This window comes from Salvelinus fontinalis, chromosome 41, assembly GCF_029448725.1.
Source record: "Salvelinus fontinalis isolate EN_2023a chromosome 41, ASM2944872v1, whole genome shotgun sequence".
NCBI lineage: Eukaryota > Metazoa > Chordata > Actinopteri > Salmoniformes > Salmonidae > Salvelinus > Salvelinus fontinalis.
Window position 1 is genome coordinate 2,680,784 of NC_074705.1, and position 15,478 is coordinate 2,696,261.

At 48.1% G+C, this 15,478-nt stretch overlaps 1 protein-coding gene across 3 annotated transcripts in view; it reads left to right on the forward strand.

Annotated features, from left to right (window-relative positions):
• LOC129840267 (bone morphogenetic protein receptor type-2-like) overlaps positions 1-15,478 on the forward strand; it is a 133,734-nt gene that overhangs the window by 54,201 nt on the left and 64,055 nt on the right. The window contains exons 2-3 of one of the 3 annotated variants that reach the window (XM_055908020.1): positions 767-971; positions 6,144-6,323. In XM_055908020.1, the coding sequence (XP_055763995.1) occupies positions 842-971; positions 6,144-6,323 (310 nt within the window). In that variant the 5' untranslated portion in view covers positions 767-841. Of the gene's footprint in view, positions 1-766; positions 972-6,143; positions 6,324-9,701; positions 9,750-15,478 lie in introns of those variants that run through there. The other 2 variants (XM_055908019.1, XM_055908021.1) reach the window with 2 other exon arrangements.

Genomic DNA, 15,478 nt, shown 5'->3' on the forward strand with positions numbered 1-15,478 from the left:
ATTAGAGATGGGTTGGTGGTAGGGAGAGGTCGGGGGAGGCTGTAGGGGTCTGATTAGAGATGGGTTGGTGGTAGGGGGAGGTCAGGGGGAGGCTGTAGGGGTCTGATTAGAGATGGGTTGGTGGTAGGGGGAGGTCGGGGGGAGGCTGTAGGGGTCTGATTAGAGATGGGTTGGTGGTAGGGGGAGGTCAGGGGGAGGCTGTAGGGGTCTGATTAGAGATGGGTTGGTGGTAGGGGGAGGTCAGGGGGAGGCTGTAGTGGTCTGATTAGAGATGGGTTGGTGGTAGGGGGAGGGTCAGGGGGAGGCTGTAGGGGTCTGATTAGAGATGGGTTGGTGGTAGGGGGAGGTCAGGGGAGGCTGTAGTGGTCTGATTAGAGATGGGTTGGTGGTAGGGGGAGGTAGGGGGAGGCTGTAGGGGTCTGATTAGAGATGGGTTGGTGGTAGGGGGAGGCTGTAGGGGTCTGATTAGAGATGAGAAGGGTCAGGGGGAGGCTGTAGGGGTCTGATTAGAGAAGAGAAGGGTCAGGGGGAGGCTGTAGGGTTCTGATTAGAGAAGAGAAGGGTCAGGGGGAGGCTGTAGGGGTCTGATTAGAGAAGAGAAGGGTCAGGGGGAGGCTGTAGGGGTCTGATTAGAGAAGAGAAGGGTCGGGGGGAGGCTGTAGGGGTCTGATTAGAGAAGAGAAGGGTCGGGGGGAGGCTGTAGGGGTCTGATTGCATACTGTTTCATGAGTGTTTCTTGAGAGCCATCTCTGTTTGCTGAATGAAGAATGAACACCGCCTCCCCCCCTCAGCTGACCAGCAGAAGGAGAGGCAGTGTGCCTTCACTGAGCAGCAGCAGGAGATGGAGCGCGTGGCGGTAGGAGAGGGACGGGTTTCTCCTGAGAACACTACTATCCACTGCTCTAAAGGATCCCACTGCTTCGGCCTCTGGGAGAAGAGTCCTCCTGGAGACGTTAGGCTGGTCAAACAAGGTGACAGCACCACACACAGTCTTGTACAACTAACCTTGTGGGGGGGGACAATTCAGTCCCATTCAAAATCCTATTTTACATAAACACTAACCCTAGCTCCTAACCCTAAAACTAACCCTAGGTCCGAACCCTGAAACTAACCCAATCTCCTGCTCCTAACCCTAAAACTAACCCTAGCTCCTAACCCTAGCTCCTAACCCTAGCTCCTAACCCTAAGCCTAGGTCCTAACCCTAACCCAAGCTCCTGCTCCTAACCCTAGCTCCTAACCCTAGCTCCTAACCCTAGCTCCTAACCCTAGCTCCTGCTCCTAACCCTAGCTCCTAACCCTAGCTCCTGACCCTAGCTCCTAACCCTAACCCTAGCTCCTAACCCTAACCCTAGCTCCTGCTCCTAACCCTAGCTCCTAACCCAAGCTCCTGCTCCTAACCCTAGCTCCTAACCCTAGCTCCTAACCCTAGCTCCTAACCCTAACCCTAGCTCCTAACCCTAGCTCCTGCTCCTAAACCTAGCTCCTAACCCTAGCTCCTAACCCTAGCTCCTAACCCTAGCTCCTAACCCTAGCTCCTAACCCAAGCTCCTGCTCCTAACCCTAGCTCCTAACCCTAGCTCCTAACCCTAACCCTAGCTCCTAACCCTAACCCTAGCTCCTAACCCTAACCCTAGCTCCTAACCCTAACCCTAGCTCCTAACCCTAGCTCCTAACCCTAGCTCCTGCTCCTAACCCTAGCTCCTAACCCTAGGTCCTAACCCTAACCCTAGGTCCTAACCCTAAGCCTAGGTCCTAACCCTAAGCCTAGGTCCTAACCCTAACCTTAGCTCCTAACCTTAGCTCCTAACCCTAGCTCCTAACCCTAGGTCCTAACCCTAGGTCCTAACCCTAGGTCCTAACCCTAACCCTAACCCTAGCTCCTAACCCTAGCTCCTAACCCTAACCTTAGCTCCTAACCCTAAGCCTAGCTCCTAACCCGAGCTCCTAACCCTAGCTCCTAACCCTAGCTCCTAACCCTAGCTCCTAACCCTAGCTCCTAACCCTGACCCCTAACCCTAGCTCCTAACCCTAGCTCCTAACCCTAGCTCCTAACCCTAGCTCCTAACCCTAGCTCCTAACCCTAGCTCCCAACCCTAGCTCCTAACCCTAACCCCTAACCTTAGCTCCTAACCCTAGCTCCTAACCCTAACCCCTAACCTTAGCTCCTAACCCTAGCTCCCAACCCTAGCTCCCAACCCTAGCTCCCAACCCTAGCTCCCAACCCTAGCTCCCAACCCTAGCTCCTAACCCTAGCTCCTAACCCTAGCTCCTAACCCTAGCTCCTAACCCTAGCTCCTAACCCTAGCTCCTAACCCTAGCTCCCAACCCTAGCTCCTAACCCTAGCTCCCAACCCTAGCTCCCAACCCTAGCTCCTAACCCTAGCTCCTAACCCTAGCTCCTAACCCTAGCTCCTAACCCTAGCTCCTAACCCTAGCTCCCAACCCTAGCTCCTAACCCTAGCTCCCAACCCTAGCTCCGTCTCCTAACCCTAGCTCCTAACCCTAGCTCCTGCTCCTAACCCTAGCTCCTAACCCTAGGTCCTAACCCTAGGTCCTAACCCTAACCCTAGCTCCTAACCCTAGCTCCTGCTCCTAACCCTAGCTCCTAACCCTAGCTCCTGCTCCTAACCCTAGCTCCTAACCCTAGGTCCTAACCCTAACCCTAGGTCCTAACCCTAAGCCTAGGTCCTAACCCTAACCTTAGCTCCTAACCTTATCTCCTAACCCTAGCTCCTAACCCTAGCTCCTAACCCTAGGTCCTAACCCTAGGTCCTAACCCAAGGTCCTAACCCTAACCTTAGCTCCTAACCCTAACCCTAGCTCCTAACCCTAGCTCCTAACCCTAGCTCCTATCCCTAGCTCCTATCCCTAGCTCCTAACCCGAGCTCCTAACCCTAGCTCCTAACCCTAACCCCTAACCTTAGCTCCTAACCCTAGCTCCTAACCCTAACCCTAGCTCCTAACCCTAGCTCCTAACCCTAGCTCCTAACCCTAGCTCCTATCCCTAGCTCCTAACCCGAGCTCCTAACCCGAGCTCCTAACCCTAGCTCCTAACCCTAACCCCTAACCTTAGCTCCTAACCCTAGCTCCTAACCCTAACCCTAGCTCCTAACCCTAGCTCCTAACCCTAGCTCCTAACCCTAGCTCCTAACCCTAGCTCCTAACCCTAGCTCCTAACCCTAGCTCCTAATCCTAGCTCCTAATCCTAACCCCTAACCTTAGCTCCTAACCCTAGTTCCTAACCCTAGTTCCTAACCCTAGTTCCTAACCCTAGCTCCTAACCCTAGTTCCTAACCCTAACAGTAATTCTAACCTTAAACCTGGACCCCATAGAAATATCATTTGACCTGGTTGGGACCAACAAAATGTCCCCAGTTGGTCAAATTGTTGTTCGTTTACTATTCTTATGGGAATTTTGATCTTCAAGTTTAGTTAAACACATCCACTGATACAATCAATCAAACACACATACACACACACACACACACACACACACACACACACACACACACACACACACACACACACACACACACACACACACACACTGATACACCCTAGCTCATAACCCTAAAATGTCTAGTCACCTGACCCCTAATCATACTGTATATAGTCCCCTGACCCTGTATATAGTCCCCTGACCCCTATACATACTGTATCTACTGACCCTGTATATAGTCCCCTGACCCCTATACATACTGTATCTACTGACCCTGTATATAGTCCCCTGACCCCTATACATAGTGTATCTACTGACCCTGTATATAGTCCCCTGACCTCTATACATACTGTATCTACTGACCCTGTATATAGTCCCCTGACCCCTATACATACTGTATCTACTGACCCTGTATATAGTCCCCTGACCCCTATACATACTGTATCTACTGACCCTGTATATAGTCCCCTGACCCCTATACATACTGTATCTACTGACCCTGTATATAGTCCCCTGACCCCTATACATACTGTATCTACTGACCCTGTATATAGTCCCCTGACCCCTATACATACTGTATCTACTGACCCTGTATATAGTCCCTTGACCCCTATACATACTGTATCTACTGACCCTGTATATAGTCCCCTGACCCCTATACATACTGTATCTACTGACCCTGTATATAGTCCCCTGACCCCTATACATACTGTATCTACTGACCCTGTATATAGTCCCCTGACCCCTATACATACTGTATCTACTGACCCTGTATATAGTCCCCTGACCCCTATACATACTGTATATACTGACCCTGTATATAGTCCCCTGACCTCTATACATACTGTATCTACTGACCCTGTATATAGTCCCCTGACCCCTATACATACTGTATCTACTGACCCTGTATATAGTCCCCTGACCTCTATACATACTGTATCTACTGACCCTGTATATAGTCCCCTGACCCCTATACATACTGTATCTACTGACCCTGTATATAGTCCCCTGACCTCTATACATACTGTATCTACTGACCCTGTATATAGTCCCCTGACCCCTATACATACTGTATCTACTGACCCTGTATATAGTCACCTGACCCCTATACATACTGTATCTACTGACCCTGTATATAGTCCCCTGACCCCTATACATACTGTATCTACTGACCCTGTATATAGTCCCCTGACCCCTATACATACTGTATCTACTGACCCTGTATATAGTCCCCTGACCCCTATACATACTGTATCTACTGACCCTGTATATAGTCCCCTGACCCCTATACATACTGTATCTACTGACCCTGTATATAGTCCCCTGACCCCTATACATGCTGTATCTACTGACCCTGTATATAGTCCCCTGACCCTGTATATAGTCCCCTGACCCTGTATATAGTCCCCTGACCCCTATACATACTGTATCTACTGACCCTGTATATAGTCCCCTGACCCCTATACATACTGTATCTACTGACCCTGTATATAGTCCCCTGACCCCTATACATACTGTATCTACTGACCCTGTATATAGTCCCCTGACCTCTATACATACTGTATCTACTGACCCTGTATATAGTCCCCTGACCCTGTATATAGTCCCCTGACCCCTATACATACTGTATCTACTGACCCTGTATATAGTCACCTGACCCCTATACATACTGTATCTACTGACCCTGTATATAGTCACCTGACCCCTATACATACTGTATCTACTGACCCTGTATATAGTCCCCTGACCTCTATACATACTGTATCTACTGACCCTGTATATAGTCCCCTGACCCCTATACATACTGTATCTACTGACCCTGTATATAGTCCCCTGACCCCTATACATACTGTATCTACTGACCCTGTATATAGTCACCTGACCCCTATACATACTGTATCTACTGACCCTGTATATAGTCCCCTGACCCCTATACATACTGTATCTACTGACCCTGTATATAGTCCCCTGACCCCTATACATACTGTATCTACTGACCCTGTATATAGTCCCCTGACCCCTATACATACTGTATCTACTGACCCTGTATATAGTCCCCTGACCCCTATACATACTGTATCTACTGACCCTGTATATAGTCCCCTGACCCCTATACATACTGTATATACTGACCCTGTATATAGTCCCCTGACCCTGTATATAGTCCCCTGACCCCTATACATACTGTATCTACTGACCCTGTATATAGTCCCCTGACCCCTATACATACTGTATCTACTGACCCTGTATATAGTCCCCTGACCCCTATACATACTGTATATACTGACCCTGTATATAGTCCCCTGACCCTGTATATAGTCCCCTGACCCCTATACATACTGTATCTACTGACCCTGTATATAGTCCCCTGACCCCTATACATACTGTATCTACTGACCCTGTATATAGCTGCTGCTACTCTGATTATCATACAGTACCAGTCAAAAGTTTGGATACACCTACTCATTCAAGGATTTTTCTTTATTTTTTACTATTTTCTACATTGTAGAATAATAGTGAAGACATCACAACTATGAAATAACACACATGGAATCATGTAGTAACCAAAAAAGTGTTTTTGACTGGTCCTGAATATGAATTCTCTCCCCAGGACATCTGCCTTTCTGGATCAGCAAGGTCCTCTGAAGCACAAAAATACTCTCTTTCTCCCCATCACTTCATCTCCCCTCCTGTCACCTCTAGGTTGTTGGACTCACCTTGGCGACCAGCAGGAGTGTCGGGGCGACCGTTGCGTGGTAACCAACCTGCCTCCTCAGATCCAGAATGGGACGTATCACTTCTGCTGCTGTAGTACGGACATGTGTAACGTCAACTTCACTGAGGACTTTCCCCTGCCCAGTCCCACTACAGCCCAGCCTCTATGTAAGTTAACCTTTGACCCTAACCTCTGACCCTAACCTCTGACCCTGCCCAGTCCCACTACAGCCCAGCCTCTATGTAAGTTAACCTTTGACCCTAACCTCTGACCCTAACCTCTGACCCTGCCCAGTCCCACTACAGCCCAGCCTCTATGTAAGTTAACCTCTGACCCTGCCCAGTCCCACTACAGCCCAGCCTCTATGTAAGTTAACCTCTGACCCTAACCTCTGACCCTGCCCAGTCCCACTACAGCCCAGCCTCTATGTAAGTTAACCTCTGACCCTGCCCAGTCCCACTACAGCCCAGCCTCTATGTAAGTTAACCTCTGACCCTAACCATTCCCCCCTGCCCAGTCCCACTACAGCCCAGCCTCTATTAAGTTAACCTCTGACCCTGCCCAGTCCCACTACAGCCCAGCCTCTCTGTAAGTTAACCTCTGACCCTGCCCAGTCCCACTACAGCCCAGCCTCTATGTAAGTTAAAGTCTGACCCTGCCCAGTCCCACTACAGCCCAGCCTCTATGTAAGTTAACCTCTGACCCTGCCCAGTCCCACTACAGCCCAGCCTCTATGTAAGTTAACCTCTGACCCTGCCCAGTCCCACTACAGCCCAGCCTCTATGTAAGTTAAAGTCTGACCCTGCCCAGTCCCACTACAGCCCAGCCTCTATGTAAGTTAAAGTCTGACCCTGCCCAGTCCCACTACAGCCCAGCCGCTATGTAAGTTAACCTCTGACCCTGCCCAGTCCCACTACAGCCCAGCCTCTCTGTAAGTTAACCTCTGACCCTGCCCAGTCCCACTACAGCCCAGCCTCTCTGTAAGTTAACCTCTGACCCTGCCCAGTCCCACTACAGCCCAGCCTCTCTGTAAGTTAAAGTCTGACCCTGCCCAGTCCCACTACAGCCCAGCCTCTCTGTAAGTTAACCTCTGACCCTGCCCAGTCCCACTACAGCCCAGCCTCTCTGTAAGTTAACCTCTGACCCTGCTCAGTCCCACTACAGCCCAGCCTCTATGTAAGTTAAAGTCTGACCCTGCCCAGTCCCACTACAGCCCAGCCTCTATGTAAGTTAAAGTCTGACCCTGCCCAGTCCCACTACAGCCCAGCCTCTATGTAAGTTAAAGTCTGACCCTGCCCAGTCCCACTACAGCCCAGCCTCTATGTAAGTTAAAGTCTGACCCTGCCCAGTCCCACTACAGCCCAGCCTCTATGTAAGTTAAAGTCTGACCCTGCCCAGTCCCACTACAGCCCAGCCTCTATGTAAGTTAAAGTCTGACCCTGCCCAGTCCCACTACAGCCCAGCCTCTATGTAAGTTAACCTCTGACCCTGCCCAGTCCCACTACAGCCCAGCCTCTATGTAAGTTAACCTCTGACCCTGCCCAGTCCCACTACAGCCCAGCCTCTCTGTAAGTTAACCTCTGACCCTGCCCAGTCCCACTACAGCCCAGCCTCTATGTAAGTTAACCTCTGACCCTGCCCAGTCCCACTACAGCCCAGCCTCTATGTAAGTTAAAGTCTGACCCTGCCCAGTCCCACTACAGCCCAGCCTCTCTGTAAGTTAAAGTCTGACCCTGCCCAGTCCCACTACAGCCCAGCCTCTATGTAAGTTAAAGTCTGACCCTGCCCAGTCCCACTACAGCCCAGCCGCTATGTAAGTTAACCTCTGACCCTGCCCAGTCCCACTACAGCCCAGCCTCTATGTAAGTTAAAGTCTGACCCTGCCCAGTCCCACTACAGCCCAGCCTCTATGTAAGTTAAAGTCTGACCCTGCCCAGTCCCACTACAGCCCAGCCGCTATGTAAGTTAACCTCTGACCCTGCCCAGTCCCACTACAGCCCAGCCTCTCTGTAAGTTAACCTCTGACCCTGCCCAGTCCCACTACAGCCCAGCCTCTCTGTAAGTTAACCTCTGACCCTGCCCAGTCCCACTACAGCCCAGCCTCTCTGTAAGTTAAAGTCTGACCCTGCCCAGTCCCACTACAGCCCAGCCTCTCTGTAAGTTAACCTCTGACCCTGCCCAGTCCCACTACAGCCCAGCCTCTCTGTAAGTTAACCTCTGACCCTGCCCAGTCCCACTACAGCCCAGCCTCTATGTAAGTTAAAGTCTGACCCTGCCCAGTCCCACTACAGCCCAGCCTCTATGTAAGTTAAAGTCTGACCCTGCCCAGTCCCACTACAGCCCAGCCTCTATGTAAGTTAAAGTCTGACCCTGCCCAGTCCCACTACAGCCCAGCCTCTATGTAAGTTAAAGTCTGACCCTGCCCAGTCCCACTACAGCCCAGCCTCTATGTAAGTTAAAGTCTGACCCTGCCCAGTCCCACTACAGCCCAGCCTCTATGTAAGTTAAAGTCTGACCCTGCCCAGTCCCACTACAGCCCAGCCTCTATGTAAGTTAACCTCTGACCCTGCCCAGTCCCACTACAGCCCAGCCTCTATGTAAGTTAACCTCTGACCCTGCCCAGTCCCACTACAGCCCAGCCTCTCTGTAAGTTAACCTCTGACCCTGCCCAGTCCCACTACAGCCCAGCCTCTATGTAAGTTAACCTCTGACCCTGCCCAGTCCCACTACAGCCCAGCCTCTCTGTAAGTTAACCTCTGACCCTAACCTCTGACCCTGCCCAGTCCCACTACATCCCAGCCGCTATGTAAGTTAACCTCTGACCCTGCCCAGTCCCACTACAGCCCAGCCGCTATGTAAGTTAACCTCTGACCCTGCCCAGTCCCACTACAGCCCAGCCGCTATGTAAGTTAACCTCTGACCCTGCCCAGTCCCACTACAGCCCAGCCTCTATGTAAGTTAACCTCTGACCCTGCCCAGTCCCACTACAGCCCAGCCTCTCTGTAAGTTAACCTCTGACCCTGCCCAGTCCCACTACAGCCCAGCCTCTCTGTAAGTTAACCTCTGACCCTGCCCAGTCCCACTACAGCCCAGCCTCTCTGTAAGTTAACCTCTGACCCTGCCCAGTCCCACTACAGCCCAGACTCTATGTAAGTTAACCTCTGACCCTGCCCAGTCCCACTACAGCCCAGCCTCTATGTAAGTTAACCTCTGACCCTAACCATTCCCCCCTGCCCAGTCCCACTACAGCCCAGCCTCTATGTAAGTTAACCTCTGACCCTGCCCAGTCCCACTACAGCCCAGCCTCTATGTAAGTTAACCTCTGACCCTGCCCAGTCCCACTACAGCCCAGCCTCTCTGTAAGTTAACCTCTGACCCTGCCCAGTCCCACTACAGCCCATCCTCTATCTAAGTTAACCTCTGACCCTGCCCAGTCCCACTACAGCCCAGCCTCTATGTAAGTTAACCTCTGACCCTAACCATTCCCCCCTGCCCAGTCCCACTACAGCCCAGCCTCTATTTAAATTAACCTAACCCTAACCTCTGACCCTAACCTCTGACCCTGCCCAGTCCCACTACAGCCCAGCCGCTATGTAAGCCTCTATGCTGTAGACCACCAGAATACTACTAGGTTAGAGACAGAGACTAACAGGTTGTTTATGTCCTGCTGTAGACCACCAGAATACTACTAGGTTAGAGACAGAGACTAACAGGTTGTTTATGTCCTGCTGTAGACCACCAGAATACTACTAGGTTAGAGACAGAGACTAACAGGTTGTTTATGTCCTGCTGTAGACCACCAGAATACTACTAGGTTAGAGACAGAGACTAACAGGTTGTTTATGTCCTGCTGTAGACCACCAGAATACTACTAGGTTAGAGACAGAGACTAACAGGTTGTTTATGTCCTGCTGTAGACCACCAGAATACTACTAGGTTAGAGACAGAGACTAACAGGTTGTTTATGTCCTGCTGTAGACCACCAGAATACTACTAGGTTAGAGACAGAGACTAACAGGTTGTTTATGTCCTGCTGTAGACCACCAGAATACTACTAGGTTAGAGACAGAGACTAACAGGTTGTTTATGTCCTGCTGTAGACCACCAGAATACTACTAGGTTAGAGACAGAGACTAACAGGTTGTTTATGTCCTGCTGTAGACCACCAGAATACTACTAGGTTAGAGACAGAGACTAACAGGTTGTTTATGTCCTGCTGTAGACCACCAGAATACTACTAGGTTAGAGACAGAGACTAACAGGTTGTTTATGTCCTGCTGTAGACCACCAGAATACTACTAGGTTAGAGACAGAGACTAACAGGTTGTTTATGTCCTGCTGTAGACCACCAGAATACTACTAGGTTAGAGACAGAGACTAACAGGTTGTTTATGTCCTGCTGTAGACCACCAGAATACTACTAGGTTAGAGACAGAGACTAACAGGTTGTTTATGTCCTGCTGTAGACCACCAGAATACTACTAGGTTAGAGACAGAGACTAACAGGTTGTTTATGTCCTGCTGTAGACCACCAGAATACTACTAGGTTAGAGACAGAGACTAACAGGTTGTTTATGTCCTGCTGTAGACCACCAGAATACTACTAGGTTAGAGACAGAGACTAACAGGTTGTTTATGTCCTGCTGTAGACCACCAGAATACTACTAGGTTAGAGACAGAGACTAACAGGTTGTTTATGTCCTGCTGTAGACCACCAGAATACTACTAGGTTAGAGACAGAGACTAACAGGTTGTTTATGTCCTGCTGTAGACCACCAGAATACTACTAGGTTAGAGACAGAGACTAACAGGTTGTTTATGTCCTGCTGTAGACCACCAGAATACTACTAGGTTAGAGACAGAGACTAACAGGTTGTTTATGTCCTGCTGTAGACCACCAGAATACTACTAGGTTAGAGACAGAGACTAACAGGTTGTTTATGTCCTGCTGTAGACCACCAGAATACTACTAGGTTAGAGACAGAGACTAACAGGTTGTTTATGTCCTGCTGTAGACCACCAGAATACTACTAGGTTAGAGACAGAGACTAACAGGTTGTTTATGTCCTGCTGTAGACCACCAGAATACTACTAGGTTAGAGACAGAGACTAACAGGTTGTTTATGTCCTGCTGTAGACCACCAGAATACTACTAGGTTAGAGACAGAGACTAACAGGTTGTTTATGTCCTGCTGTAGACCACCAGAATACTACTAGGTTAGAGACAGAGACTAACAGGTTGTTTATGTCCTGCTGTAGACCACCAGAATACTACTAGGTTAGAGACAGAGACTAACAGGTTGTTTATGTCCTGCTGTAGACCACCAGAATACTACTAGGTTAGAGACAGAGACTAACAGGTTGTTTATGTCCTGCTGTAGACCACCAGAATACTACTAGGTTAGAGACAGAGACTAACAGGTTGTTTATGTCCTGCTGTAGACCACCAGAATACTACTAGGTTAGAGACAGAGACTAACAGGTTGTTTATGTCCTGCTGTAGACCACCAGAATACTACTAGGTTAGAGACAGAGACTAACAGGTTGTTTATGTCCTGCTGTAGACCACCAGAATACTACTAGGTTAGAGACAGAGACTAACAGGTTGTTTATGTCCTGCTGTAGACCACCAGAATACTACTAGGTTAGAGACAGAGACTAACAGGTTGTTTATGTCCTGCTGTAGACCACCAGAATACTACTAGGTTAGAGACAGAGACTAACAGGTTGTTTATGTCCTGCTGTAGACCACCAGAATACTACTAGGTTAGAGACAGAGACTAACAGGTTGTTTATGTCCTGCTGTAGACCACCAGAATACTACTAGGTTAGAGACAGAGACTAACAGGTTGTTTATGTCCTGCTGTAGACCACCAGAATACTACTAGGTTAGAGACAGAGACTAACAGGTTGTTTATGTCCTGCTGTAGACCACCAGAATACTACTAGGTTAGAGACAGAGACTAACAGGTTGTTTATGTCCTGCTGTAGACCACCAGAATACTACTAGGTTAGAGACAGAGACTAACAGGTTGTTTATGTCCTGCTGTAGACCACCAGAATACTACTAGGTTAGAGACAGAGACTAACAGGTTGTTTATGTCCTGCTGTAGACCACCAGAATACTACTAGGTTAGAGACAGAGACTAACAGGTTGTTTATGTCCTGCTGTAGACCACCAGAATACTACTAGGTTAGAGACAGAGACTAACAGGTTGTTTATGTCCTGCTGTAGACCACCAGAATACTACTAGGTTAGAGACAGAGACTAACAGGTTGTTTATGTCCTGCTGTAGACCACCAGAATACTACTAGGTTAGAGACAGAGACTAACAGGTTGTTTATGTCCTGCTGTAGACCACCAGAATACTACTAGGTTAGAGACAGAGACTAACAGGTTGTTTATGTCCTGCTGTAGACCACCAGAATACTACTAGGTTAGAGACAGAGACTAACAGGTTGTTTATGTCCTGCTGTAGACCACCAGAATACTACTAGGTTAGAGACAGAGACTAACAGGTTGTTTATGTCCTGCTGTAGACCACCAGAATACTACTAGGTTAGAGACAGAGACTAACAGGTTGTTTATGTCCTGCTGTAGACCACCAGAATACTACTAGGTTAGAGACAGAGACTAACAGGTTGTTTATGTCCTGCTGTAGACCACCAGAATACTACTAGGTTAGAGACAGAGACTAACAGGTTGTTTATGTCCTGCTGTAGACCACCAGAATACTACTAGGTTAGAGACAGAGACTAACAGGTTGTTTATGTCCTGCTGTAGACCACCAGAATACTACTAGGTTAGAGACAGAGACTAACAGGTTGTTTATGTCCTGCTGTAGACCACCAGAATACTACTAGGTTAGAGACAGAGACTAACAGGTTGTTTATGTCCTGCTGTAGACCACCAGAATACTACTAGGTTAGAGACAGAGACTAACAGGTTGTTTATGTCCTGCTGTAGACCACCAGAATACTACTAGGTTAGAGACAGAGACTAACAGGTTGTTTATGTCCTGCTGTAGACCACCAGAATACTACTAGGTTAGAGACAGAGACTAACAGGTTGTTTATGTCCTGCTGTAGACCACCAGAATACTACTAGGTTAGAGACAGAGACTAACAGGTTGTTTATGTCCTGCTGTAGACCACCAGAATACTACTAGGTTAGAGACAGAGACTAACAGGTTGTTTATGTCCTGCTGTAGACCACCAGAATACTACTAGGTTAGAGACAGAGACTAACAGGTTGTTTATGTCCTGCTGTAGACCACCAGAATACTACTAGGTTAGAGACAGAGACTAACAGGTTGTTTATGTCCTGCTGTAGACCACCAGAATACTACTAGGTTAGAGACAGAGACTAACAGGTTGTTTATGTCCTGCTGTAGACCACCAGAATACTACTAGGTTAGAGACAGAGACTAACAGGTTGTTTATGTCCTGCTGTAGACCACCAGAATACTACTAGGTTAGAGACAGAGACTAACAGGTTGTTTATGTCCTGCTGTAGACCACCAGAATACTACTAGGTTAGAGACAGAGACTAACAGGTTGTTTATGTCCTGCTGTAGACCACCAGAATACTACTAGGTTAGAGACAGAGACTAACAGGTTGTTTATGTCCTGCTGTAGACCACCAGAATACTACTAGGTTAGAGACAGAGACTAACAGGTTGTTTATGTCCTGCTGTAGACCACCAGAATACTACTAGGTTAGAGACAGAGACTAACAGGTTGTTTATGTCCTGCTGTAGACCACCAGAATACTACTAGGTTAGAGACAGAGACTAACAGGTTGTTTATGTCCTGCTGTAGACCACCAGAATACTACTAGGTTAGAGACAGAGACTAACAGGTTGTTTATGTCCTGCTGTAGACCACCAGAATACTACTAGGTTAGAGACAGAGACTAACAGGTTGTTTATGTCCTGCTGTAGACCACCAGAATACTACTAGGTTAGAGACAGAGACTAACAGGTTGTTTATGTCCTGCTGTAGACCACCAGAATACTACTAGGTTAGAGACAGAGACTAACAGGTTGTTTATGTCCTGCTGTAGACCACCAGAATACTACTAGGTTAGAGACAGAGACTAACAGGTTGTTTATGTCCTGCTGTAGACCACCAGAATACTACTAGGTTAGAGACAGAGACTAACAGGTTGTTTATGTCCTGCTGTAGACCACCAGAATACTACTAGGTTAGAGACAGAGACTAACAGGTTGTTTATGTCCTGCTGTAGACCACCAGAATACTACTAGGTTAGAGACAGAGACTAACAGGTTGTTTATGTCCTGCTGTAGACCACCAGAATACTACTAGGTTAGAGACAGAGACTAACAGGTTGTTTATGTCCTGCTGTAGACCACCAGAATACTACTAGGTTAGAGACAGAGACTAACAGGTTGTTTATGTCCTGCTGTAGACCACCAGAATACTACTAGGTTAGAGACAGAGACTAACAGGTTGTTTATGTCCTGCTGTAGACCACCAGAATACTACTAGGTTAGAGACAGAGACTAACAGGTTGTTTATGTCCTGCTGTAGACCACCAGAATACTACTAGGTTAGAGACAGAGACTAACAGGTTGTTTATGTCCTGCTGTAGACCACCAGAATACTACTAGGTTAGAGACAGAGACTAACAGGTTGTTTATGTCCTGCTGTAGACCACCAGAATACTACTAGGTTAGAGACAGAGACTAACAGGTTGTTTATGTCCTGCTGTAGACCACCAGAATACTACTAGGTTAGAGACAGAGACTAACAGGTTGTTTATGTCCTGCTGTAGACCACCAGAATACTACTAGGTTAGAGACAGAGACTAACAGGTTGTTTATGTCCTGCTGTAGACCACCAGAATACTACTAGGTTAGAGACAGAGACTAACAGGTTGTTTATGTCCTGCTGTAGACCACCAGAATACTACTAGGTTAGAGACAGAGACTAACAGGTTGTTTATGTCCTGCTGTAGACCACCAGAATACTACTAGGTTAGAGACAGAGACTAACAGGTTGTTTATGTCCTGCTGTAGACCACCAGAATACTACTAGGTTAGAGACAGAGACTAACAGGTTGTTTATGTCCTGCTGTAGACCACCAGAATACTACTAGGTTAGAGACAGAGACTAACAGGTTGTTTATGTCCTGCTGTAGACCACCAGAATACTACTAGGTTAGAGACAGAGACTAACAGGTTGTTTATGTCCTGCTGTAGACCACCAGAATACTACTAGGTTAGAGACAGAGACTAACAGGTTGTTTATGTCCTGCTGTAGACCACCAGAATACTACTAGGTTAGAGACAGAGACTAA